Raw genomic sequence first — 27,886 nt, forward strand, 5'->3', positions numbered from 1 at the left:
GGCTGTGGTGTAGGTTGCAGACGCGGCTCGGATCCTGCGTTGCTGTGGCTGTGGTGTAGGCCAGCAGCTGTAGCTCTGATCTGACCCCTAGCCTGGGAAACCCTAGCGCAGGTGCACCTCTAAAAAAAAAAAAAAAAAAAAGAAAAGAAAAGAAAAGAAAATGGAAAGGAAAGAGGAAAAGAGACCTGGGAGTCTAGAAAGCAGGGAACTACAAGGGGTAAGTGTCAAGGAGCCAAGGGAGGAAGAGTAAAGGAAAGAGATGGGGACGGCAAGGGGACCAGGGTCAGGGGGCTGTTAATCCATCAGCCTTGGGGGGAACCCAGGCCCACACAACTTGGGCAGCTCATAGAGGTCTCAGCCCTCCCTGGCCCCTCATCCCATCCCACCCCACGCCTCTTCATCCCTTCCCTGGTGCTCACCGCCTCCTTTCCCACAGGACAACTGGGTTATTCGTTATGAGCGCTGTCCATCTGCACTGGAATCAAAGTTCCCGGAGGGCAGAGACTTGGGCCTTTCTTTTTCTTCCTGTTTTATCCTCTGACATGTCCCTAAGTGTCTCGAGCAATGCCTGACACATTCAATAAACGTGTATTGAATAAATGAAGGAATGGTGAGGGCCACTCTAGAAATGGGCAAGAAGATGTATGGGCAGACTACATTTTCTTTTTCTTTTAATCTTTTTAGGGCCACACCCAAGGCATGTGGAGCTTCCCAGGCTAGGGGCTGAATTGGAGCTGTAGCCACTGGCCTACGCCACAGCCACAGCAACACCCGATCCAAGCCGAATCTGCAAACTACACCACAGCTCAAAGCCACACCGGATCCTTAACCCACTAAGTGAGGCCAGGGACTGAACCTGCATCCTCATGGATGCTAGTCAGATTCGTTTCCCCTGAGCCACAACAGGAACTCCCTGGGAAGACTACATTTTCACTTGCAGGTTATCAGTTGGTTTATAACATGTCCTGCTATGGACTAAATGTTTGCATTCCCCCCAAAATTTATAGATTGAAACCTAATGCCCAATGCAATGGACGGTATTAGGAGGTGGAGCCTTTGGAAGTGCTTGGGTCATGAGGGTAGAGCCCTCGTGAACAGGATTAGTGCCCTGTAAAAGAGACCCTGCAGAATTCCCTCGGCCCTTCCACCGTTTGAGGACACAGGGGAAAGTCCGTGACCCAGAAGACGGCCCTCACCTGACCATGCTGGCACCCTGATCTTGGACTTTCAGCTCCAGAACTGTGAGAAATAAGCTTCTATCTGTCATAAGCCATGTAGTCTGCAATTCATTATTGCAGTCTAAAAGGGCTAGTACACTTTCCTTCTGAGGAGACAAGCACTTCTTAGAAGTTATTGGCACTCCGTTAAAAAGAACGAAATACCAGCACTTTTTGCAACATGGATGGACCTAGAAACTATCATGCTAAGTGAAGTCAGCCATACAATGAGACACCAACATCAAATGCTTTCACGGACATGTGGAATCTGAAAAAAGGACAGACGGAACTTCTTTGCAGAACAGATGCTGGCTCACAGACATTGAAAAACTTATGGTCTCTGGAGCAGACAGTTTGGGGGGGTGGGGGAATGTGCTTGGGCTGTGGGATGGAAATCCTGTGAAATCAGATTGTTATGATCATTATACAACTACAGATGTGATAAATTCATTTGAGTAATAAAAAATAAGTAAAAATTAAAAAAAAAAGTTATTGGCACTCAAGTCAACAGCGGTTCCGATAGTTAAATTCTGACACCAAAAACAGAGACAGAAAGCATGTAACAGAATCAACCACTTTTTAGAAACGGAGAGGCAAACCAGTAAAAGAGATAGATCCTCACTTCAAGCTCAGTCTTAGAAAGGATGTTCTACAGCAAGAAAAGCAAATTATAAAAGGTTGTTTTGGGAGTTCCCTTTGTAGCTCAGTGGTTAACGAACCCCATTAGTATCCATGGGGATGCAGGTTTGATCCCTGGCCTCACTCAGTGGGTTGAGGATCCGGCATTGCCTTGAACTGTGGTGTGGGTCAGAGATGTGGCTCGGCTCCAGCGTTGCTGTGGCTGTGACTGTGGCGTAGGCTGGCAGCTACAGCTTCAATTCGACCCCTAGACTGGGAACTTCCATATGCCTCGGGTAAGCCCTAAGAAGAAAAAAAAAAAAGACAACCAAAAAGTTTTTGTTTTGTTTTTTTTGCTTTTTATTTAATTAAAATTTCACCTTTTCCTATATTTTCCTCACTACATATCTTATCTTTCCAGCCCCAGCTCAAACAGATAACCTGATAACTGAATTTTTAAACCCTGACTATCTATATAATAAAGAACTCTGAAAAGCTCATGTAAAAAATTATTTCAGGAGTTCCCATTGTGGTGCAGCAGAAACGAATCTGACTAGGAGCCATAAGGTTTCGGGTTTGATCCCTGGCCTCGCTCATGGGTTAAGGATCTGGTGTTGCCATGAGCTGTAGTGTAGGTGGCAGACGCGCCTCGGATCTGGAGTTGCTGTGGCTCTGGCATAGGCCAGTGGCTACAGCTCTGATTAGACCCCTAGCCGGGGAACCTCCATATGCCTCAGGCATGGCCCTAAAAATAAGGGACAAAGGACAAAAACAAAAACAAAAAAAAATTATTTCAGAGTTAGAAGCTTACATGAAAAGATATCAAAGTCTTTAAGAAGAGATATAGAAAGGAAAAGTTTAAGGAAGATATCTTTCTACCTATATTTGAAAAATGGCTGCATGATACTTGCACACTTCATGACGCTAACTGAAAACATTAGGGGCAGCTGAATTCACTATTCAAAAATCAAAAAGGAATTTTTTTCAATTCTTTCATGGCAGGTCTTTACTGGATAAAGATACAAAGGCTGATTTGGAAATCTGGCCTTTGAGGTGTGTTGTAAAATGATGCTGACTCTGCATGTGCTCACACAAATAGGTCTAGCCAGCCAGACACAATCCTTGCTTCCAGATCACACATACCGTTCCAAGCATTCACACCTACGTTATCTAATTTGGTGCCCCCAGTATGTCTTAGCTGGGAACAGGTATTATCTTCAACTGCCACCATTTTGCGGCTTTAAAATAGTGAAGCTGGATCTACCTTATTTTCCCCTCTCCATCTCAGCCTCCCATGACAGTCATGGCAGCCCAGAGCCAGAGGTCTCTCCTGTCTTCCCCTAGACCACAGTGGGTCCTGGGCAAATACCATGGCACTGAGAATCCAAGTGGGTGAATGCAGCAGGAGTTAAACATCTCAAACTGGGTCTCCTCAGTGGTTTGGAAGAAACGGCTTGGGTCTTAGGAGTGCTGGGACACAGGTTCAATCCCCAGTCTGGCACAATGGGTTAAGGATCCCCACATAGCTGCAGGTGTGGTGTAGGTCTCAAGTGTGGCTTGGATCTGATCCCTGGCCTGGAAACTCCATATGCCACAAGGTGGCCAAAAAAGAAAAAAAAAAAAAAGGAAGAAGAGAAAGAAACAAAACAGCTCTGTCATTGTTTGTGACCATGGCCAAGTTAAGTAAACTCTTTGGGCCTTGGCTGCCTCATTTGTAAGGTGATTTATGTAGTTCTGCGTGGCCTTTAAGGTGGTAGATTCCAGACAATAAATCCATGGGTCAATTGGGGAAAAAGAAAAAAAAACTGTTTTAATTTTAAGGATTAACATGAGCTAGCCATCCCGCTATTTAAAATAAATTCAACTACAACCATCCACACACTTCTCCTCTCATACTCGCTACAACCAGTGAAGAAATGACATAGAGATCCAAATGAGGACACAAAACAAGTTTATTAGGGCACTGATTCAGTACCAAATGCCCCGCAGAGATGCCTCATAAAGCTGAATAAAGGGGCATTAACTGGCATCTCTGGAGGAGCTGGGTTTAATAACCATGCCTGATGCCAGTCAGATGCAGCACAACCTATCAGGGAAGCACTCCTCTACCTGGATGAGAGGGGCCTCAGCACCCCACACCTGCCCTGTGGCTGCTGTTGGGGGCTGTGAAGGGGGCAGCTAAGCTATTGCCCCAGGAGGCTCTGAAAACAGGTCAAAACAGAATATCAAGTAACTTCAAGGCCATACACACTAAAGGCCAAGATTCATTGCCTTTTCCGTTTTCCATTGCAAATGCCATTCCAAGCAATACTCAACATCTCTCACCAGAGATCTTACAATGAACATCATACAAAAGTCTGATGTCACAAAGCCAGCCACACAAAAGCACCCAAATTTCAACATGATCTACAGAAATGACTATCTTTCCAAGAGAGGTTGAATTCCAAACATGAAAACTTTTGACCTTGGTCAATTCAAGTCTGAAGATGCTAACGTTCAACATTTTCTAACACTCAGATTTGCTATACAATAGGAATCGTCTTCTCCAGCACATACTCCTGACAGCAGAACTGTCTCTTTCCTGAGTGTTACAGACAGAAGATCATGGATCCCAGTAGTACAAAAGGCACTTTTAGGAACAAGCCAGAGGTTAGAGGTACTATCTGCATGCAAGCCTCCCATACAATGGATCCTGAGAGAAGCCGTGGAAATGGTACGCAGGGGCTGAAGACGGTCTCTGACTGTGCTTCAGTCTAACTGAAGACTGATTGCTCTAACTGTGCTTTTCAGCTGAAGTAGAGTGTACCCTACATCTTCTCCCACTTCCCAGCTCTCTGCTCAGGAAGATGCTAGGACTCTCTGCACATTTTTTTTTTCTTTTTAGGGCTATACCTGCAGCAGTGCAACCAGTTCCCAGGCTAGGTGTTGAATCGGAACTGCAGCTGCCGGCCTACACCACAGCCCTAGCAATGCCAGATCTGAGCTGTGTCTGAGACCTACACCACAGCTCATGGCAACGCTGGATCCTTAACTCACTGAGTGAGGCCAAGGATTGAACCTGCGTCCTTATGGATCCTAGTAAGATTCATTTCCACTGCACCACAACAGAAACTCCCACTAGTCAGATTCTTAACCCACTGAGCTACAATAGGAACTCCTGGCTGTGCATTTTTAGGACATTTCCAGAACTATTTGTGCAACAGGTACCAGTTGCCACACTGGAGAGTCTTGCTCAATTTCCAGTAGAGAACAATCAGTTGAATACATACAGTAGAATTTTGAGTTAACCTCAAAAAGGAAGGAAATTCTGACACATGTTACAAAATACAGCCTTGAAGACATTACACTAAATGAAAGAAGCCAGTCACAAAAGGATAAACAATGAATAATTCCCCTTATAGGTGGTACCTAGAATAGTCAAATTCATAGAGACAGAAAGCAGAACAGTGGGAGTTCCCATCGTGGCTCAGTGGTTAACCAATCTGACTAGGAACCATGAGGTTGCGGGTCAACGATCCCTTGCTCAGTGGATCAACGATCTGGCATTGCCATGAGCTGTAGTGTAGGTTGCAGACGCGGCTGGGATCCCGCGTTGTTGTGGCTCTGGCGTAGGCCGGTGGCTGCAGCTCCGATTCAACCCCTAGCCTGGGAACCTCCATATGCCGCAGGAGCGGCCCAAGAAATAGCAAAAAAAAAGACAAAAAAAAAAAAGAAAGAAAAAGAAAAAAGAAAGCAGAACAGTGACTGTCAGGAGCTGGAGAGAGGGAGGAGTTATTGTTTCATGGGTACAGAGTTTCAATTTCAGAAGATGAAAAAGTCCTGGGGACAGTGGTCATGGTAACCCAGCGATGTGAATGTACTTAATACCACTAAACCATACACTTAAAAAGTGATTAAGACTGTAAATTTTAGAGTTCCCCTTGTGGCTCAGCGGTAACAAACCTGACTAGTATCCATGAGGATGCGGGTTCAATCCCTGGCCTTGATCAGTAGGTTAAGGATCTGGCATTGCTGTGGCTGTGGTGTAGGCCAGAAGCTGCAGCTCCAATTTGACCCCGAATCTGGGAACTTCCATATGCTGCTGGTGTGGCCCTAAAAATTTTTTTTTTAAATGTAAATTTTATATATATTTTACCATAATTTTTTTAATTTTCATTTTTAAAGAATCTCTTAGCCTGATTGTGGAACTACAAACACCTTTTGAATATTCTTTGCAACACTCAGCTATCTGGTGATGTGAAATACAATGAGACCGCCAAAGCGCTGAGGCTCTTTTAGTTAACACCCTAGCAAACCCAGCTCTCCTGAATTCTCTTGTTTTCTTCATAGAGGAAGGCTCTTCCTCCAACATTTTCACATCTGGGCCAATGCTGGGGAGACAGCTTCCACCCCACATGCTTACCATCCAAAAGGAAGAGACGCACCTAATCTGATCAATAAGCTGACATTCACAGGGCATGGCTCACCGGTGGGCAAAGTCTGGGTGAGAGTTCATGGCACCTTGGCAGAGTTAAGCTGGCTAAGCCTGGCCCACTCTAGCAATCTATAATTCTGTCTCTGCTCCACCTCCTCTACCTGTGACTGGGTGTCACTCAGATCAGCCCTGTGGGATAGACCTGGCTGAATTCAGTAGCAAAGGAGGGAAGAGAAGGCTGCCCTTTGGCCTGGATTTAGGATGTTACTGAGCCCTTGCCCAGCCCAAGACCAAAGGGACACTTTGATCCCCATCTGGGTCTCAGTTTCTTGAACCTTTTCTCCTCTGACAGGTGCAAGAGAAGCAAAACTATATCATCTTAGGTTTTCAGCTGGAGTTCTTCATGACAACAACAAAAAATAAAGCATGCAACTCGCATCAGTCAGGAGAAATCTAAATGAAGAGGAACTTTTTTTTTTTTTCTTGCTTTTCAGGGCCACATTCACGGCATATGGAGGTTCCTAGGCTAGGGGTCTAATCAGAGCTACAGCTGCCGGCCTTCACCACACTCAGAGCAACACCAGATCCTTAACCCACTGAGAGAGGCCAGGGATCGAACCTGCAACCTCATGGTTCCTAGTTGGATTCATTTCCACTGCGCCACGACAGGAACTCCAAAATGAAGAGGAACTCAAAGCAGTGGCTTAGAACCCTAGCTTATATAGCAACTTCGACCAAAAAAAAAAAAAAAAAGAAAAAAGAAAAAAGAAAAATCTCTAGGGAAATGGTAGGACAAAGGAAAGCAGTTTTAGCCTTCCAAGAGCGGCAGACAGTTGGAAGGTAACTATATGGGAGGACATTAAAGGAGTGAGGTTTGTTCGCAGATCCCTCTGATGTCTCTGGGCCACTAAAAGCCTATTGCCAGCAGGAGAATTCATACCCTCTCTTTAAGCAGCAAAGAGGGAGCTTTTCCGACATCTGCGGCTTCTCAATTGCTTTCAGCTCAAAATAAATTTTTCTGTCAGGGAGACATATTTTGGAGTGACATTCCAGTTTCCGTCACAAGAAAGGAGGGCAGCAAAGAAAAGGATAAAGGCTTTACGCCCCCCAAATTAGAAAAGTAGGACAGATATCCTTTTGGGAAATACATTTCGCTTTACGCAAAATTCACTTTCTTTTTACTTGGTTTTTCATTTTGTTGCAATGATGACAATTTCCTAATTATCACTAGCTGACGAAGCGACATTTGAGGAACATTTGAGGAGGAAGTACATTGTGCTCCAAAATTCTGCACTACTAAGACCATTGCTTCTGCTTCCACCAGCCCTCTCAGAATCTCAGGAAATGAAAGTAATAAAAGATAGGCGTGGAAACCAGGATTTAGTGCCTTACAGAATGTGCTGGACAGGTAAGTATTTGACAAGTGAAGAAATAAGGTCTTTTCTCCTGCGCCAGGGTGATCTAGGACCTCATCTGATTTATCTAAATAAATCATCTGTTTATCTAAATCCAGAGTTGGCTTGGACGAGGACACTCTTACGTGGATGGGAAAAAGAAGAACCAGGAGTGACACCGTCCTGGGGCACACTGCACCCAAAATGATTTCACAATAGGTAGCGAGTTTATTTTTACTTCATGCGGCTGCCCGCAAATTCAGGTTTCTCTGGTTCAGCTCTTTTGTGCTAGCATTTGTTCATTAAAGTGAAATGATCGTCTCTTCATCATTGTATACACGCCAGGACTAAAGGGAAAAGTTACATGAAACGGCCTACATTTCATGAAGTTCTCCAGGTATCTGAGTTCATGAGCACGCACTTATTTCTCTGAGAATCATTAGCTCATTCTCTCCACTGTGTTCCCCTGCAGAGAGGGGGAAAAAGAACTCGGTGTCCCCACCCCCACATAAAAAGTCATTCTCTCTTGGCAAGCAACTTTTTTTTTTTTTTTTTCAGCTGACATGTCCTAGATTGTTCTAAAAAGAGCAAATATAAGAAGAGATGATTCAAAGACTCCCTGGGAACTGCCACCGTCAGCTCTTAATTACAAATGCAGGGCTAGGCGAAACATCTGGATTCTGAGTCATTCCATTTCTCCAGAAAGGAAGATGTCGGCATTAGCCCTCTTGTTGCACAAACCTGTGATCTGGAAGCAGGCTCCTGAGCGGGTCCACAGTGCGCTAGGTCTTGAGACTGCAACTCACCCCCACCCACTCGCACCTACATGCAGCACATTTTGAAGGCATCTTAACCGACTACCTGCAACTGAGAACATTTAAGTCTATTTTTTTAAAAAATGACTATGGAGTTCCCGTTGTGGCACAGAGGAAATGAATCTGACTAGGAACCATGAGGTTTCGGGTTCGATCCCTGGCCACATGCAGTGGGTCACGGATCTGGCGTTGCCATGAGCTGTGGTGTAGGTCACAGATGCAGCTCGGATCCCGTGTTGCTGTGTCTGTGGCGTAGGCCGGCAGCTGCAGCTCCAATTCAATCTCTAGCCTGGGCACTTCCATATGCCATGGGTGCGGCCCTAAAAAGCAAAAAAACAAAAAATAAAAATGACTGCAAAAGCAACATATGCGTGTCTGTGTCTGTGTGTTCTAAGGGAAGAAGGAAATAAATAACCTTAAAAACCTATACAGGTTTCTGACCTTGATTCTCGAATGCCTGGACCAATACAAATTCAGGAATATTGCCTTTTGTGTGAAGAGATCCTAGGAAAAAAGTGAAAAGGGAAGCAGATTATTTTCTAGAAAATGATAAATTCCAAAAGACAGCTGCCTGAGGCTTTTTGATTAATGAATAACAAAAAGATGACGGCAAAAGACATTGAAGAGTGAGAACCAAGTTCACCAATGTGTTTTTAGGAGTGACTGTCTCTTTTCATGTGGCTCCTATGGGGAAATTTCACTGTTTATACAGAGAGTGTAAACATCTGCTGACTTAACAAAACACTGGTTTTCATGTTGTACCCCTTCTCTCTATGCCGTGGTAGACAGCTTGACATTTAGGCTCACAGGCTTTGTTATGAATCGGCGGTTCAAATCCTGGCTCTCCTATTCATAGCTATATGTCTTAGGCCAAGCTTATTATCCTAAATTCCAGTTTCCACACCCTGTATGATGGGACTAATGGCTGGGTCTGTCCAGGGCAGCTGTAAGGAGAGAAGGAGATAACACAGGGAACCGCCACAGTTCAGTTCCTGGAACACTAAAAGGCTTGATGACTGTCGGGGTGGGGTGGGATGGCAGTTTGCAATGGATTTAGCTAGACAAAGATTCAAATTATGGGAGTTTCCATCATGGCTCAGCAGAAATGAATCTGACTAGTATCCATGAGGCTACAGGTTCAATCCCTGGTCTCGCTCAGTGGGTTAAGGATCCGGTGTTGCTGTGACCTGTGGCGTAGGTCATGGATGTGGCTTGGACCCTGCACTGCTGTGGCAGGCTGACAACTGCAGCTCTGATTGGACCGCTAGCCTGGGAACCTCCATATGCCACAGGTGCAGCCCTAAAAAGCCAAAAAAAAAAAACCCTCAAATTATAAACACCTGATATAGAACAAAACTAAAGCTCTCCAGGACAGGCACTACAACCTCAGACTCTAAGTAACAACATCATAAGACATGCTTGTACGAGATCCCTTTGGGTAAAGAAATGCAACCAAATCCGAAAGAAGAACGGAGGCTGGCAGAAATCACCTCTGAAAACTCTGACATAGTCAAGTGTTTGCAAAAGGAAGGTAGCACATTATGATAGGGACTCCCTGAACTGGCCAGGTACTACCTGGTGACTCCAGAAATTAAAATGGCCTGTCCTCAACTGGACTTGGCCCAGATGTCTTCAGAGGAGTGCTTGAGAATGCAACTTTTCTACAACTTTGTCTGAAGGTAAAAAGAGAAAAAGCAAATGGGGTGGCTGGAAGTAACTGTAGGAAGGGCCTGGCATGGCACAGCGGGAGGAAGAACTTGTTTCTTACCTTCACTTCCTCTCAGCCTCCCTTCCACCAATCTCTCCCCAGATGCCACGGGCTAGAGCCCTGGACAACCCTCGAACTTGACCAGAATGATATCACTCTAAGATAACATAATGACATTATATTGTTATAACTTACTTTTAGTAGCTAGTACTAGAATTCATCTTGCACAAGATCCTTCTGTGTTTGTAAAAGGCCTGGGTCAGTCCACTTGGAGAAGGGGAATATCTGTGGGGTCATGGATGCGGGCTGGTACCATGGCTTCTGCAATTTACCCTGCATCAGGGGAGATGCCTGTGGTGCTCCTGGAGTGGAAGCAGATGAATAGTCAGGAGGGAAGAGGAGGCTGTGGGAAGAGAGAGAGAGAGAAAAGAAAGAAAAGTCAGTGAAATGATGGACAGCTGTGTAGCAATGGAGGAGAGAGCTCCTCAGACTCTCACCAAAACCACTAAACCTACGAAAGCTCACGAGTGGGTTATGATATGTGCAGGGTTTGTGTCTTGAGTTGAGAGGTTACAAACCAGAGAATGCACAGGCAGAAGCAGGAGCCAGTGAGGCGATGTGATTAAACATCCACCTAACAAAGGCTCAACGTGTCCTGAGCAGACATGGAAAGGTCAAAAAGACCTTAAGAAGGTGAGAACGTACAAAAGTGGAGCAACAGGACAAGCGACCTGCCTGCGCACGTGCGTGCAGACACCACCCACATCATCACTCACCCATCAGCTCTGGCTGGACTCCCACCATGTGCCGGGCAAGACCACCACGGTGACCAAACCAGAGTTGTTGCTTTCCTGTTGTCTGCACCCTAGTGGAAGAGACAGACATGGATCAAGTAATTACACGGAGAGTCGTAAAAGAAGGAGCGCATGGCGTTACGAGAGACTCTGAGACTGGCCCGGCCAGAGATGAAAGTTTCCCTGAATAAGTGATGTAGTGATCTTACTGATCTGAGCACTTAAGTGATGAGATGCTGACTGGGTGAAGACAGGGGAGAAAAGCAGTCTGGGAAGAACAACGTGCAGAGGTCCTGGGCTGGCAGGTTTGAGGACGGGAAGACGGTGAAGTGTGACGAGGGCAAAGAGATGGCAAGGAGAACAGGCTGCCTGATGGTGGGAAGCGGGGAAGAACCAAGCTCCTTGGGGACAGTGGGCCATAAGATGGTGTTAATCTTTACCTCAAAAGCCATGGGAACTGAGGGTTTGGGATGGAACTGCTATAAAATTTGGTTGTGATGATTGTTGCACAACTATAAATGTAATAAAATTCATTGAGTAATTAAAAAAAAAAAAAGCAGGAGTTCCCGTCGTGGCTCAGTGGTTAATGAATCCGACTAGGAACCATGAGGTTTCGGGTTTGATCCCTGACCTTGCTCAGTGAGTTAAGGATCCGGCATTGCCTTGAGCTGTGGTGTAGGTCATAGACGCAGCTCGGATCCCACATTGCTGTGGCTCTGGTGTAGGCTGGTGGCTACAGCTCAGATTAGACCCCTAACCTGGGAACCACCATGTGCCGAGGGAGTGCCCCAGAAAAGGCAAAAAGACAAAAAAACAAAAATTAAAAAAAAAAGCAGTGGGAAGTCATCGAAGGGAAACTGACGGGAACCCCCCAGAAAAATCTGAAAATGGCAAAGGAGACCCGTTTACACTTTATCCATACTTCCCTTGGTATCTCTACTACCACACCTAGCCTGCGGAAGAGCATGCCCTAAATCTGAAAAGTAAACATTTAATTAACTTTGTTAACTTAGTCATTTCATTTAAATAATTCGTATTTTTTTAATGAACTTTCCATCAACATACAAGAAGAACTCCCAATTCTGAACCACCATCAAAACGCAAAGGCCCAGGAGTTCCCGTCATGGCTCAGGGGCAACGAACCCGACTACTATCCATGAAGATGCCAGTTTGACCCCTGGCCTCGCAGGATGGGTTAAGGATCTGGCATTGCCATGAGCTGTGGTGTAGGTCGCAGATGCAGCTCAGATCCCCAGTTGTTGTGGCTGTGGCTGTGGCACAGGCTGGCAGCTGCAGCAATGATTCAACACCTAGCCTGGGAACTTCCATATGCTATGGGTAGGGCCCTAAAAAAAAAAACCCACAAATGCCCAGTATGTTAATTCACAATTCAGTATTTGGTCTTTAGTTACTGAAAGAATACTGAATTAGGAGTCAAAGAGCCTGAGTAATTCTGACTCTAGCATTGATTAGTCACATGGCTTTGAGTCAGCCTCCAAACCTCTGTGCCGATTTCCTCATCTGTTTGGGTAATAACTCTTGCCCAACATACCTTACAGGATTAAAGTGAGAGCATTTTGTAACACCAAATAAACAGATTATTATTAACCTTACTCTGAATTGCAGAGGCAAATACACAACTTAACCAATTCAGATAAAGGTTTTTTTTTTTAACCTCACATATCAAACTTTTGCAATATTGTTACAAAATAATGCTTAATCTTGAAGGTCACTGCTCTCTAATACATTATAAAACTACTTCTTGTGTACACAGAACTGAGAAAGAGATTATTTAATTAAAAGTTTTGTTTCATTTGACTGTAGCACAGATGATTCAGTTCAAATATTATCACCCAAGTATATCTACTTTTAAAAAGAAAAGGATATATAAAAAGATCCCCAACTCATCAAAAAGAAGTACATGTCAGAGTGCCTGTCATGGCTCAATGGTTAACGAATATGACCAGCATCCATGAGGATGCAGGTTTGAGCCCTGACCTTGCTCAGTGTGTTAAGGATCCGGCGTTGCTGTGAGCTGTGGTGTAGGCCAGAAGCTATAGCTCCGATTCAACCCCTAGCCTGGGAACCTCATTAAAAAGTCAAAACTATATAAGGAGTTCCCTGATGGCGCAGAGGAGTAAGCATTCAGCATTGTCACTGCTGCAGCTTGGGTTCGATCCCTAGCCCGGGAACTTCCAAGTGCCACAAGTGTGGCCAACCCCCACCCCCCAAAAAACTATGAGATGCTATTTTTCACCCATCATAGGGGCAAAAATGTTAACTTTTGACAAAACCAGTCTGTTGGACAGATTGTGGGAAAACAGGCACTCCTGGCAAGTACAAAACAGTACTATGCCTATGGAGAATTAGGCAACACCTAGCAAAATTCCATATGTATCTATGCTTTGGCCCAGAAATTACACTTCTAGGAATTTTATCTTGAAAATACACCTCCAACAATACAAGAAAGCACATACACAAGGTTATTTGTTGCAGCATTATTTGTAATTGCAAAATATTGGCAATACCCTGAAGGCTCACATATAGGACTTAACTGAATAAACTGGGTGCATTTACTCAATGGCGTACTCTACAACTAGAATATAAAAAAGCAAAAAAAAAAAAAGAAAAGATTTCTATGAGATGACAAATATATTTATGATTATAAATATGTTTATTTTATATTTCCAGAATATTATAAAAACCAAGATGCTAAAAAGATTCTATGTAATATGCTATACTTTATATGATAAAGATAAAATATACCTATTCATTAAAGAAACACAGGAATAGTAAATAAACAAATAAATGTGATTATCTATGGGGATTGGAGGTGATGAAGTAGGAGAGATGGAAAGCAGATAAGACCTGTCTGAATATAATTTTTTATACAGTTTTGGATTTTGAACCATGTTAATATTTTACATATTTTAAAAAATTAAATCAGTAAGAATGGGTGGGTAGAATGAATTGAAAGAAATGAATAAATCTGGTTATAACCAAGTTAATAACACAATCACAAAGAAAAAGGAATTAATCCAATACACTTTGACTAAACACTTTCAGTGGGATATAGTCAAAGGACAAAAAAAAAAAAATCTTGAACCTTACTTAGTAGGCCTGTTTTAGGTAATGATGTTGGTGAGGAATCCAAAACTGTTTTTAGGTATGTTGTAGAAATGAACAAATGAGTAAATACATTGAAGTTTTGAGGAAACAGGAACTTCACTGTGGGAGAACAAAGTGAAGCATGAAGGAAAAATCCTATCCTACCAGACTGGGTATCAGCTGGAGTATCATTATGAACTCATGACTTTTAAAAACTGTCTGTCTGTTGAGTACTGGCCATCGGAAGAACCAAAAAGCAAATTCACCCCAGAGCAATGAGCACACATGGCACTCAAGTCTTGTTTTCTAAAGGCCATTCCCCAAACCCTGGAGGAAAATGCCCAATTGCAAGGTGAGCCTGGAGCAACTAGTTGTGCCAAAAATTAAGGAAGTGTTCAAAACTGAGGAAGGTATGTCAGAGAGATAAAAGAACTCATTTAAGGGACTGTCACTTGCCAAATTTGGGACAATGTGAGCATCAAAATGGATAATGACAGGAATGGATTATAGCAAACTAAATAAAATAGATTCCATGAATCCACACTTAAATTTTTTTTAATTTTAAAGGGACTGGGAGAAGGAAAAGCCTTCCTTTATCGAAGAATGCCAACTAATAAACATAAAAGAGAAAGCAGAAAAATCAGTATTTCACAACTACCATAGTAACATTTGATTTCAGAAGAGAATCACCAATGGATACTAAAACCATTGGGAGAGGATGGGGAAACAGGATCTTCATACAGCCCGTAATATCCTATCACAAATCACTTATTAACTACAAAGGGGAAAAACCATCTTTATTTATTTATTTATATTTTATTTTATTTTTTTGTCTTTTTGCCTTTTCTAGGGCTGCACCCGAGGCACATGGAGGTTCCCAGGCTGGGGGTCCCATCGGAGCTGCAGCTGCCAAGCCTACACCAGAGCCACAGCAACACAGGATCCGAGCTGCATCTGCAACCTACACCACACCCCACGGCAACGCCGGATCCTTAACCCACTTAGCAAGGACAGGGATCGAACCTTTGTCCTCATGGATACTAGTCAGATTCATCAACCACTGAGCCATGACGGGAACTCCAAAAAGTCCTCTTTATAATGGAGAAATGCAATAGCTAACATCTTCAGCAAGTGAGCCCATTCACCATTAAAATGACATATTCACATCCTGTGTCCTCTGTTGTGACACACTCAGATGTGTGATAATCACCTACATAGTCTTCCTGCCAAAAAAAGTTTAACCTGTCTAACCAGGGAGAGGCAATCAGACATCTGCAAAAGAATGGGCTTGGAGTCTTCAAAAATGTCAATATCATGCATGAAAAATAGAATACAATGACAACAACAAATGATCATCAACCTGCACTACATTAAAGAACACTAAAGAGACATGAAAATAAATGTAATGCAATGCATGACCCTTGTTCAAATCTTTAGATTAAAAAAAAAAATAGAAGTGTTAAAGGACATTTTTGGAACAACTGCAGAAACCTATATATAGATGGCATATTAGAAAACAATATTATATCAAAATGTAATGTCCTGGGTATGATAACTACATTGTGGTAATATAGGAAAATATCCTCATTTTAATTAATTAATTTATTTTTATGGCCAAACCCACGACACATGGAAATTCCTGGGCCAGGGATTGAGAACAAGCTGCAGCTGCAACCTAGCCACAGCTGTGGCAATGGAGGCTCCTTTTAACCCATTGTACTGGGCAGAGAATCGAATTCCCACCTCCACATCGACCTGAGCTGCTGCAGTTGGATTCCTAACCCGCTGCGCCACAGTAGGAATTCAAATATCTTCATTTTTAAAAGATACATGCTGAGAGTTTGGGGGCCTAGGTGTCTTAACATAATCTGCAACTAATTCTCAAATGGTTCAGCTAAACAATATACATATGCACAAAGGGAGGATAAAAGGGAGGGAGGGTGGGAAAGAAAGGAAGAAAATAGGACAAAATGTTAAAACTGGTGAATTACATAAATGGCATATGGATATTCATTGCACATTTCTTGCAGATTTTCTGTAAGTTAGCTGTTTTTTCAAACCACGACGTAGTGAGGGGAGAAAGGAAGCTTTTCATATGGTCACTGCAAGAAGACAGCATAGTCAGACAATCTGAGAACATTCAGTTGGGTGGATCCTTGCCAAGAGCACAGGCTCCAGCAGAAAGTCTCTGGAAGACACTGGAGACGGCCAAAGTGAGCAACAACAAAATTCATACAGGACACTCTGTTCAATTAGAATTTCAGACAAACAACAATTTTTTGAGGGTAAGTATGTCCCAAGTATTTTATTTGGCAGCCCCACCCTGGGAGGCACTTTGATCTGTTCCATGCCCAGGATAAAGTACAACAGTTCAAAAACACTAGGGCAGTTTAAGATTAGGGCAATTGATGGGGTTTTTTGTTTTGTTTTGTTTTGTTTTTTTGCTTTTTAGGGCCACACCTGCGGCATATGGAGATTCCCAGGCTAGGGGTCCAACTGGAGCTACAGCTGCCGGCCTACACCACAGCCACAGCCATGCCAGATTCAAGCTGCACCTTCGACCTATACCACAGCCCACGGTAATGCCAGATCCTTAACCTGCTGAACAAGGCCAGGGATCAAACCCACAACCTCATGGTTCCTAGTTGGATTTGTTTCTGCTGTGCCACAATGGGAACTCCTTGATATGCTTTATGTACGATTTGCCTTTAATCAAACTCTACTCCATTTTCTGTAATGAAGACCACTCTTCAAGCTGTACTTTCTCCTTACATATTGTTGGTACAGCCCTTATTTAGGCTTCATTTTTCTCACTGAACCGAATAACTTCCCCCACTCCCACCACCTTTGATTTCTAAATACTACTTCCCCCACCCCTTTACCTATCTCTTTTAATTTCTACCTGTTTCGGCCCAGGAGAGAACAGTTTCAAAACAATAAATGATACTTAGCCAGGGCTTTAACCCCACCCAATGTCATTAAATGCCTTGACCTAGGCCAGCTGGGGAGCCTCCCTTCCAATCCCTGGACTCTTGCCATAGCACTTTCAGTACCTTTGGCATCGCTCAGGCCAGAGCAGCTCAGAGAAAAGATTTACAGCTTACACTCTCTTAAACTCCCTCGTATAACTGAGGCCCCTCCTTTCTTGGTCTTCTTCATCAGCTTGTCTTATGTTTCTTACATCCAGATGTTGGACAGCCTCATCTTTAATTCTGGGCATTTTCTCTTCTCCCCCTGGGGTCTAGTGCTTCCCCAAGTTCGATCACATGTATCTCGTCTTCATGATTTTTGACATCTCTCAATAATTATGACTAGTTTTCTTTAAATGGATTTGATTTTTTAAACATATGTGTTTTAAAAGAACTTTAGCACAATTATTAACAGAAATTAAATATAATAAGTGGAAGATAAATCTAAAAACAAAACCACAGAGGTCTCTTGAGGCACAGTGGGTTAAGGATCTGGCATCGTCACTGCAGCGGCTCAGGTGGCTGGTGTGGCACAGATTCAATCCTTGACTGGGGAACTTTCACATGCCACAGGCACAGCCAGAAAAAAAATAAAATAAAATAAAATAGAGGCTGGATGGTAAGTTAGGGACACTGAAGACCAGGAGAGAAGGTAACCTGCCCAAGATCAAAGCAAAGTAGGGGCAGAGCGGGATTATACCCGAGACCACTGAGTTGCAGTTTCAGAGAACAGACTCAGAAAGGAACACTGACTCTTGGCGGCCGGAGGTGGGGGGGCTCAGTCAGGGGACAGGAGCTTGGTGCATGGTAGAGTAAAAAGAATATAAATTCTGAAGTAACAAAGGCTGTGGTCCGGTGTGAATAGGCCAGGAAAGTCACATTACCGTATGCTCGTGATTTTACTCTTTGAACCTCTGTTTTCTAACATAACTTACAAATTATAGAATTGGGAGAGGACAATCAGACACATGTATTGAGTGCTCAGCCCAATGGTTACACCATCAATCAACTGAAGTTTCCTTTTCCTCCCCCATCTCTGTTATCACCAGCACGGTCACAGACCTACCCACCACTGGCTATAACTCCTTTTGAAGGAGATACAGATTTTTTTTTTTTTCCTTCTGAATAATCCAGCCCTCACGTCTTTCCATCACTGCCCTGTACCCAGTGCTGGGAGAAAGGCTCCGTCTGGGCTAGGCTGACTGGCCAAAAGAGAGGCAGCAGCTTCCTGCCATCTTCTAGGGGCTGGCTCTGTAAAGATGAAGATGGCCTAGAGATGAGCTCTGAAAGCCTCAGACAACCCCCTGATTTCCATAGCAATGAGAGGGCTTCGGGCTTTAGAGGCAGCACCTGAGCCCAGGGATAGTCTCAGGTTCCTGATCCAGTGAATGTTCAGAGGCCCCTGGGGAAGTTTGACCCCAGGAATGCCCTGGGAGGGGCAGGGCTGTGCAGAGCCTAGAGAAGTCTAGAGGGCAGCATTTGATGAGTATGGAGATAAGAGGCATGCAATGCGACCTAAGAAAGAGCTAGGAGTTGGATAGTCAGTTTCCAAGAGACAAGGCATAGCTGAAACTTGGAAGTAAGGCCAGGAAGGAAAGATGGGGCTGCTGGTCTCCATGGCAACAGGGAGGGGAGCACAACTTTCCATCACTCAGGGGGTGAGTGAGTTGAGGGCAAAGTTTAAAACATGTAACCCACCCCTAGCTTGAAACCAGGGGAAAGCAGACCACCCAAGAGAAACATGGGATTTTTTGTTGTTGTTGATTTTTAGGACTACACTCACAGCATATGGAAGTTCCCAGGCTAGGGGTTGAATTGGAGCTACAGCTGCTGGCTACAGCCACAGCCACAGCCACAGCCACAGCCACGCCAGATCCGAGCCATGTCTGCAACCTATACCACAGCTCATGGCAACGTCAGGTCCTGGGACCCACTGAGCAAGGCTAGGGTTCAAACCTGTATCCTCAGCTATACTAGTTGGATTGTTTCTGCTGCACCACAAGGGGAACTCTGAGAAGCATGGGATTTTAGGAGTGTGAAGATAACAGCAGGGTACGGTGAAGTAGAGAACTGAAACTGGCATTTTTGGGCATACTGGAGAGTCCACATGTCCTTGAAAAGAATCCAAGTGTTGCTGGATTCTTCTTGGTGTCAAGGAAGTCAGATGGCAAAGTAGCAAGGAGACTACCAACCAGGGAGAAGTAGTAGACTGCCCACATGAACATCTCCTGGGAGCTGCAGCTAGATCCCAAGAGGGATGCATGATGCTTTCAAATGCAGGTCAGCAACAGTGAACCACTGGAGGCAGTGGCCTAAGCTGAGAGAACTGACCATGAGGCCACGAGTCTCAGACCTCGGCATCAGATATGCAGCACCAAGGCAAAGAAGAGACCCCAGAAGGACCAGAGAATCGAGAAGACCTCTCAAAGAGCCTGTGGATGTGTATCCAGGGACACTTCTTTTCAGTCTTAGGACCCCAGATCATCACACCCCAGACAGCATGCAAAGCATGTGGAGAATGAAATCTGAACAATGGGGCATATATTCAAAACAGACCAAACCATCAAAGATTCGATTTAAACCAGAAAAGACTGAGACATGTTAACTGACAGGTTAAATTTTTTATCCCCCATAGTTCCCAGAGGGAAGTAGAGGCCTGAAGTAAGATGAGCTTCATTTTAAGGGAAAAAAAGTACACTCATCTAAGCCAAATCTTACATTTTCGATTTCAGGACATTTGTTACCATATTTTCTCAACACTTTGAGAACAGGGACTGCATATACCAGGCACTCTTCATTCGTTGAAAAAATGAAATGGATGAATGACCCTAAATAAATGGCTGATTCTCGAGTGGCAATGTCTAGATTTTAATTATTAGCACATACCAGCTCACCAATTTTCCTAAGGTTTGAAAACATGCACTGAAAATAAAATTCTTTTACTTTACACAACTTCTTAGCTCATACATATAAGGCCCCAGAGTAATTTAAACTAAGAGACTTTGTGGCAGGCGGAAACAGATTTTATCAGCCCTTTGCAATTCCTCAAGCTACAGAAGATAGAAAAGTCCAGTCTAGGAGTTCCCGTCACGGCTCAGCAGAAACGAATGTGACTAGGATCCATGAGGATGCAGGTTGGATTCCTGGCCTCCCTCAGTGGGTTAAGGACCCGGTGTTGCTGCGAGAGATGTTGCAGGTCACAGACACAGCTCAGATCTGGCGTGGCTGTGGCACAGGCTGGCAGCTGTAGCTCCAAATCAACCCCGAGCTGGGAACTTCCACGTGCAGTGGGGGTGGCCCTAAAAAGACTAAATAAAAATAAATAATAAATGCATGGTTGAGTGGCCTTGCTGAGAATGCGACCCTTGAGCAAAGATATGAAAGAGATGAGGATGTGACTAAAGGGAGGGAAAGCATTCTAGGCAGAGGGAATAGCCAGTGCAAAGCTCTGAGGCAAGAGTTTTCCAGCTGTGAAGGAATCACAAGACTGTAGTTTGGGGTGCGTTGGGGGGGGGGCATGTAGAACAGAAGTAAAGGGAGGAGTTCCTGTCGTGGCGCAGTGGTTAACGAATCCGACTAGGAACCATGAGGTTGCGGGTTCGGTCCCTGCCCTTGCTCAGTGGGTTAACGATCTGGTGTTGCTGTGAGCTGTGGTGTAGGTTGCAGATGCGGCTCGGATCCCGCGTTGCTGTGGCTCTGGTGTAGGCTGGTGGCTACAGCTCCGACTCAGCCCCTAGCCTGGGAACCTCCATATGCTGCAGGAGCGGCCCAAGAAATAGCAAAAAGACAAAAAAAAAAAAAAAAAAAAAAGTAAAGGGAGAGGGTTTATAGCTATTGCAAGGACTCAGCTTTCACTCCGAGAGAAACAGGGAGCTACTGATGGGCTTGGAGGGGAAAATTATAATCGTGCTCAAACTTTAATGTGAGTTTTCGGGCAATCGTGTTGAGAACAGATAAAGAAGGACAGAGGTGAAAGCTGATAGCAACGAGGCAGGGAAGCAATGGTGACTGACATCTGGTTGGGAGGTGTGGAGGGAGTAAGAAGTCACTGACTCTGCACATACTTGAAGGAGGAATCAACATAATTCCCTAATGTCCAACAATAATCTGTATCGAGGTTGCAAAGAACAAAAAGCCTTACTTGAGGTCTTAGGCAATGCAGCTGAGCAGACAGAGATTCAGACACAGATTCAGGTAAAACCTCAAGTGTCCTGGAGAAGAGAGAGGGTCAGGGGCTTATAAAAGCAAAAGCAATGGAGTTGTTAAAGTTCATGCAAGGTTGTAAAAATTCTTGCAAGAATTATGATTGGCTCTGATGCAAAAAGGAAATATTTGTCTTTAAAGGGTAAGTTGTCATGAGTTATTTAGGATAAGGGTCTGAAAAATTATCTTGGGTTTCTGGAATACTGTGCAGATGTTTTGGATGCCTACGTGAAGATAATAAGTGGTCAAAAGTTCAGATTCCAGCTGAGCTGAAACGTGCTGTTAGGTCTCACTTCCTTAATGGTCTCCCTGCTCCATTTTAGAGTTCTCTTAGCTAGCTACATTGACTCCATTTTTACTTCCCGATCCCACTAACAAAGGGGATTAAAAAGCCCTAGGAAAAAAACCTGGCTGACAAAACTATGACTCCAACCCTTACACTGCTGACTTCATGGCCCTATGTGAAAAAGAGCACTGGGTTTGACGAGGGTAGCCTGTCAAGAAGATATTAAGCTTCTGGTTCAGGAGACAAGACACACAGGAACTCATGGAGCAGTGTTTCTGTCCTCTAAAGCTCACAGCTGCCACATTTCTGCTCCTAGTTTTTGGAAATACCTCTGGACTGTAGAGCAATCACCACAAAGATTCTGAGAAACTGAGTCGTCCCTCCAATGACATCCAAATAAAGCATCAAACCAAATGTTTCCACTGGATTTTACAGATCCCTGTGACCAATTTAAGTTCCCATTACAGTACAATACGGACAAAAAGAGATATTTTATCTGTCAATATCTTTTGATTAGCACTGTGTCTTGTTTTACAGAGCCTCATTTAGCCTCAAGGGGAATCTTAAAAGCACATTCTGAATAGAAGTTAGGCTTTGGGAAACACACTGAAGAAAACGCAAATAAAAAATATTAAAGCCTTAAAAAGCATTATCAACTGCTACTCTAAAATTCTAGACACTTGAGGCTGATGTTTCCTGAACCAGTTCTTCCATACAGTATTCCCTGACTGGGTGTGGTAGCATTAGTATTGCATATAATAAATGTAATCATGTATCATCACGCTTTTTGGACTCTATAAAAACACCACTGTCAGCCTGTTGAAAAGATTGGCTTGATTGTCACGTATATTCAGAACCAAAGCATCTAGATAAGGCATTATACAGAAGTTGTACCTACCTGTTTTAAATTACCTTTAGTATAGACAGTGGTTAAGAAGAGACTCTGCTTCATTAGGGTTTGGATTCCAGCGGTGCCATTTACTTCACCACAAACTCTATTTCTCCACCTTTAAAGTGAGGATAATGATATTCTAGAGGAGTTGTTGTGCGGATTAAGTGAGTAATTACTTGTAAAGCTGTCAGAACAGTGCCTTGGCAACAGCCAGTATTAATGTGCTCCTTTTAAGACCATTATCCCTCCAGAATCTCATGGATTTAAATTTGAATGCTCTTAAAAAGCAGAGAAATCAAAGCTGTCACATTTTTTCAACGCTCTAATTTTATTAGTTGCTCGAGGCTTTCGAAGTATTTAGAACAAGGCAGATAGCATTGACGGTAACAGTCAAAACAAAAAGAGGGGGGAAAAAACCCACCCAGGTCGTTTGCTAGTTTCATTTAAAAAATTCTCTGTTCAAAAATTCTAGTATGACCGTCCTTGGTTATCCTTTGCGATTATACATTTTCTTCAAAACACGGTTTTGTTTTTAAGAGAAGTTAATCTGAGGACTAAGAAAAAAGCACAGCATTTCCCTTGAACACACTGAGATCTGGGTGTACAGTGGAAGCTTAAACGCTGGCGTTTCTAGAGGGTCGGCAATTAAGACCTCACTGAGACATTCATTCCCTCGAATTACCAAAATTGAAAAACCAGGAAGAGCGCCACGAGGCCTCAGATCCAGACTAAACTTTCCCTGGAAGCAACAAGGAGCACCCAGAGGAGAAGCCGAGCCTCCGAGTATATCCAGGCCCTGACTGCGGCCTCTGCGTCTCTCTCGGAGAACGAGAGGCTTCTTTCTCTCCTCTGCCCCGCGCTTTTGCGAGAACAGCAAGCGGGCCAAGCGACGAACGCACGCAGCAAACAAGAGTGGAGTGCTAGCTGTCAGAACACGACCCGACGTCCCACCCGGAAAGCGCCTGCGCGCAGGAGGCTGCGGCGGCGGCGGAAGCAAGAGGGGCGGGGCGGCGGGCGTTTCCGGCGTGCGCGGCTGAGCGCTCGGGCGGAGGCAAGGCCGGCTCCCAATCGCGCACAATGAGACAGCGCTGAGCGCCGGAAGTGGGGCTGAAGGAAAACACGGAGAGGGAGCCTGGTCGGGACAGGAAGAGGCGGGGGACCGCGGCGGAGGTGGTGAGTGCTCCCGGGCGCCTTTTCGCCTGTGTCTTTCTCAGTTTCGCGTCTGGGGTGGGTCTCCGGTGGGTTCTCGGGTCTCCGGAGTAGCGGGCGGGCCCAGGAGGGGAGATACGTTGGCTTCATCCTCTGCCGTCCTCCTCGCCCTAGTTGTGAGGACCCGGGAGCCCCCGGGCCGGTGGGGACTGAGCTCTCGGGCTGGAGTCCGCATCTTCACTTTGTGTCAGACCCTACGGGGACTAGAGAAGCAGGAATCTCGGTGGAGGCACTCGCTCCCGGCCCCCTGTTTTGCCGGGGGGACCCCGGAACCCTATCGAGGAGGCAGGTCACTTCCTGCTTCCTGGTCCCCGCGGTGGCTTCGTGGCCAGGAGTGCGGAGACGCCTCCTATTTCTCCGCCTCCGACCCGAAGAGTGGAAACTGAGGCAGATCGGAGGTGGGGCTGTCACATGGGGATCGAAGAGGGAGAATTTCTGTTCGTGACAAAACCAAACTTGTTTGGAGTTGAGGATGAGGACTGGGCAGGTTAGCTGGACTTGTCCATCGGTCGGAAAGCCAGCCCCTCTGACCAGAGCGGAGCCTTGGTCGGGAGCCCAGCCCCTCCGAAGCCCAAGCTATAGAAGTCGGGCCTTCTGAACAGTGGTGAGCGGAGCGGAGGCCCCGGGATACCGAGAAGGGATGGAAAAGTGGCGATAAGATGTACTACTTCACAAAGTTTCGGTTACTTTGTATAACACTTAAAAATAATTGTCAGCTTGTTTTTAAAAGACCGTTTGGGGAGTTCTCTAAAGTATAGGCTTAGGGTGAAGTTTGTTTTTTGTTTTGTTTTGTAAGAAGAGCCTTAGTTATATGGGTAAAAAGTCAACCAGCTTGTCATGAGTGACAGTGTTTTTATTCTCCAATTTTTAAGACAGACTCATAGATTTAATCTTTATGTTAAAGAACGAGTACTAATTTCATGAAGAATATTATGGTATTAAGCCTCCTGACTTCTAGCATAATGCACTGACTATTGGAATGTGACGGAAATTAGGAAAAGAAGAGTTTTCTTACAGGCTTTTGAGCATCTTGCAATAACTGTGGTATTTTGTGTACTTGGCATGATATCCTATAATAGTTTGATACCTTCTTATAGGTGCAGAGTAAGAAAATTGAAGTCAAAGACCATGGGAGATGCTGCCAAACCTTATTTTGTGAAGCGTGCTAAAGAGCGAGGGACTACTGATGATGAAGATTTCAGAAGGGGTCACCCCCAACAAGATTATTTAATAATGGATGATTATGCTAAAGGCTATAGCAGTAAAATGGAAAAAGGCCCTCCCAAAAAAAAATTAACACCAGGGAACTATGGGAATACCCCCAGAAAAGGACCATATGCTGTTTCCAGCAATCCATATGCATTTAAGAACCCAATTTACAGTCAACCTGTTTGGATAACTGATAACCACAAAGATCAGAGTAAGAGATGGCTATCTGATGAACTTGGTAATGCAGACAGTTGGAGAGAATTCAAACCTGGACCTAGAATTCCTGTTTTAAACCGACCAAGAAAAGACTCTTTTCAAGAAAGTGAAGATGTATATAGGTGGCAAGATGGAAGAGGCTGCAGAACTGTAAGACGATTGTTTCATAAAGACCTGACAAGCCTGGAGACCATGTCAGAAATGGAAGCAGGAAGCCCTGGTAATGTTTCCACCCTGTCAGGTTACAACCCTGAAGTCAACAGGATTGTGACTGAAGTCAGTTTTCTTTCTCATTCAGATGAGTTTTACTATTTTCAGCAATGCAGTTCCAGTTTTTCATAGTTTCTGCTTATTTAATATGATTAAGGACCATGTTTTTTGGGTAGCTTCAACACATTGCGTGTATTGGTTCATTTCAAAGTTTACCACAGGCTCATTTTACTTTAGTAAAAACATATTTCCGGAGTTCCTGTTGTGGCGCAGCAGAAATGAATCCAGCTAGGAACCATGAGGTTTCGGGTTTTGATCCCTGGCGTCAGTCAGTGGGTTAAGGATCCGGCACTGCCATGAGCTGTGGAGTAGGTCACAGACATGGCTTGGATCCCGAGTTGCTGTGGCTGTGGCGTAGGCCGGCAGCTGTGGCTCTGATTGGACCCCTAGCCTGGGAACCTCCATGTCCTGTGGGCGCTGCCCTAACAAGCAAAAAAAAAAAAAAAAAAAAATTCCCATTGGTGCTTTTCACAGAAGAGGGTGATCATACCACCCTGGGGATATATTATAATTTCTAGGTGGTGTGTATGTATTTTCTAAATTATGTTATAATACAATTATAATATTTTGTACTTGAATAATGTATGTGTCCATGAAATAAATGACAGAATATAAAGCTTTTTTAAAAAATCTTATTTTAGACTGCATTCATCTCCTGCTTTTGTGAGGAGCATCAGTCTCCAAGGGAGGATAGTGCAAGATTTTTTTTCTCAAAAGTTAACATGGCAAACAGGTTGAAAAACATTAAGTTTAGAACATCAGAAATTCAGAAAAAAGCTTTGTCTTTTATTTATTTTTTATGGCCATGCCCACAGCATATGGATGTTCCCAGGCCAGGAATTGAATCCGAGCTGCAGCTACAACCTACACCACAGGTGCAACAATGCCAGATCCTTAACCCGCTGTACGACAGCAGGAACTCCAAGCTTTGCCTTTTAGTTTCAGTAAAACCAAAACGCACTTCTAAGCTTACTTTGTACTTGATAAGAATTGCCCCAGAGTTATACTCCCCCTGCCTTTTTTGGCAACACTTGCAGCATTTGGAAGCTCCTGGGCCAGGGTTTAAACCCACAGCACAGCAGCAACCAGAACCACTGCAGTTAATAACACCAGATCTTTAACCTGGTGAGCCACAGAGGAACTCCAATTAAAGTTTTTCTAACAGGTGAATAGGTTCTGTCCATGTAGCAATAGTTGCCATAAACAGAAAAATAATTTTTATTTAATGGACAGTATTTGCTAAAATGAAATAAAGTCATAAATTTGAAGGAAAAATAAATTATTAATGTTTAGTCTGAAAATGCAAATTATGCTTGGAAAAAGCATTTATATTTTTTGGCTATAAGCCTTTTTTTAAAAGGCACTATATAGAGTGAGTTGCAAACTAGCCAACACTTTTTCTTTTTACATTTTTTTAAATTTAAAGACAGTATTGGCACTTTCTAGGTCTCCAGAGCCCTTTTCCTTCATAAAATCTCCCAATGACCAGTTTATATATGTGTAAGGCATTTCAATTTTTTGTCTGGACATTTAGGATGCTTCATGAGAAGACTTCTTTTTAATCTTTAGTGTGTCTTAAGATACTATAAAGTGGGGAGAAAGCATGCTCTTCTATATTTTTTAAGATAACAAAAATCAAGAGAAAATGCCTTGTATTGTGTAACAGCAGTAGACGTAAAGAACTCAAATGGAAAGAGGGCCAGTACCTCAATTTTGTAGGTTTTTTAAGCTAGAAAGAACTGGCAGGAATTGTCTGCAGTCCTGTGTCGTGACAAATCAAAGGTAGAGTCACAGTTTTACAAAGCAGGCAGCTATGGCTCTAGAGAGGTTAACTTTATTGAGGCTTGTTTATGCAGAGCGGTAGATGAGGAAGTGGAACTGAAATCATGTACTATGCTGCTCTGGCCATGAACTCTGCCTCCCTGGACCTGGAACCTGACAGAGCGAAACTGAACACATATTCATAATTTCTGGACTTTCGATTTCAAAAGTTTGTGTATATTTAAGTAGTTCTATATCACTGTGTCCACGTGAGACATACACATTTTAATTTAGTTACCAGTTGTTGGTCTTTCAGAAAACAAAATGTTCATCTTGAGCAGCATCATAAAAGGAAAGATTTATAGGTCAGAAGTTTGCAACCAGACGGATATTGAAAGAGATTCTCTACAGACCAAAAACCTCTTATTCTGTACTGCTGTCTAGCCATAAAAGCAACTAAGAGAGTTGCTTTTAAGTGATTTTGACCTGAATTTTTACCGGCTTATTGTTTAAGTTCCATCCCAAACTCAGGTTTTCACTGTGTGAAATTACAGATGTGTGCTTTCAGTTTCCAACTGAAGGTCTGTTCCCTTGAAAATCTTCGTGAAGGAAATATTAAGCTCTGCCATAACATTGCTTACTGTAGAGAGATTCAGTTTAAAGTATAAACTTTGCACTATCCTTAGAGGATCCTAAAAAGGATCTCATTAAAAGAGACGGAAATTTTGCTTATGTCAAAAGTTATATTTCTCTTTTTTTCCCCCCTAATGACTGCACCTGCAGCATACGAGAAAGTTCCTGGG

At 43.8% G+C, this 27,886-nt stretch overlaps 1 protein-coding gene across 10 annotated transcripts in view; it reads left to right on the forward strand.

The window, feature by feature from the left end:
• Positions 23,435 to 27,886, forward strand: part of ZCCHC6 (zinc finger CCHC-type containing 6) — a 65,616-nt gene continuing 61,164 nt past the window's right edge. For 3 of the 10 annotated variants that reach the window (XM_013989711.2, XM_003130637.4, XM_021064632.1), the window contains exons 1-2: positions 23,436 to 23,591; positions 24,725 to 25,272. In XM_013989711.2, the coding sequence (XP_013845165.1) occupies positions 24,756 to 25,272 (517 nt within the window). In that variant the 5' untranslated portion in view covers positions 23,436 to 23,591; positions 24,725 to 24,755. Of the gene's footprint in view, positions 24,232 to 24,723; positions 25,273 to 27,886 lie in introns of those variants that run through there. The other 7 variants (XM_021064630.1, XM_005656799.3, XM_013989710.2 and 4 more) reach the window with 6 other exon arrangements.

The sequence above is a fragment of the Sus scrofa genome, chromosome 10 (genome assembly GCF_000003025.6).
Source record: "Sus scrofa isolate TJ Tabasco breed Duroc chromosome 10, Sscrofa11.1, whole genome shotgun sequence".
Taxonomy (NCBI): domain Eukaryota; kingdom Metazoa; phylum Chordata; class Mammalia; order Artiodactyla; family Suidae; genus Sus; species Sus scrofa.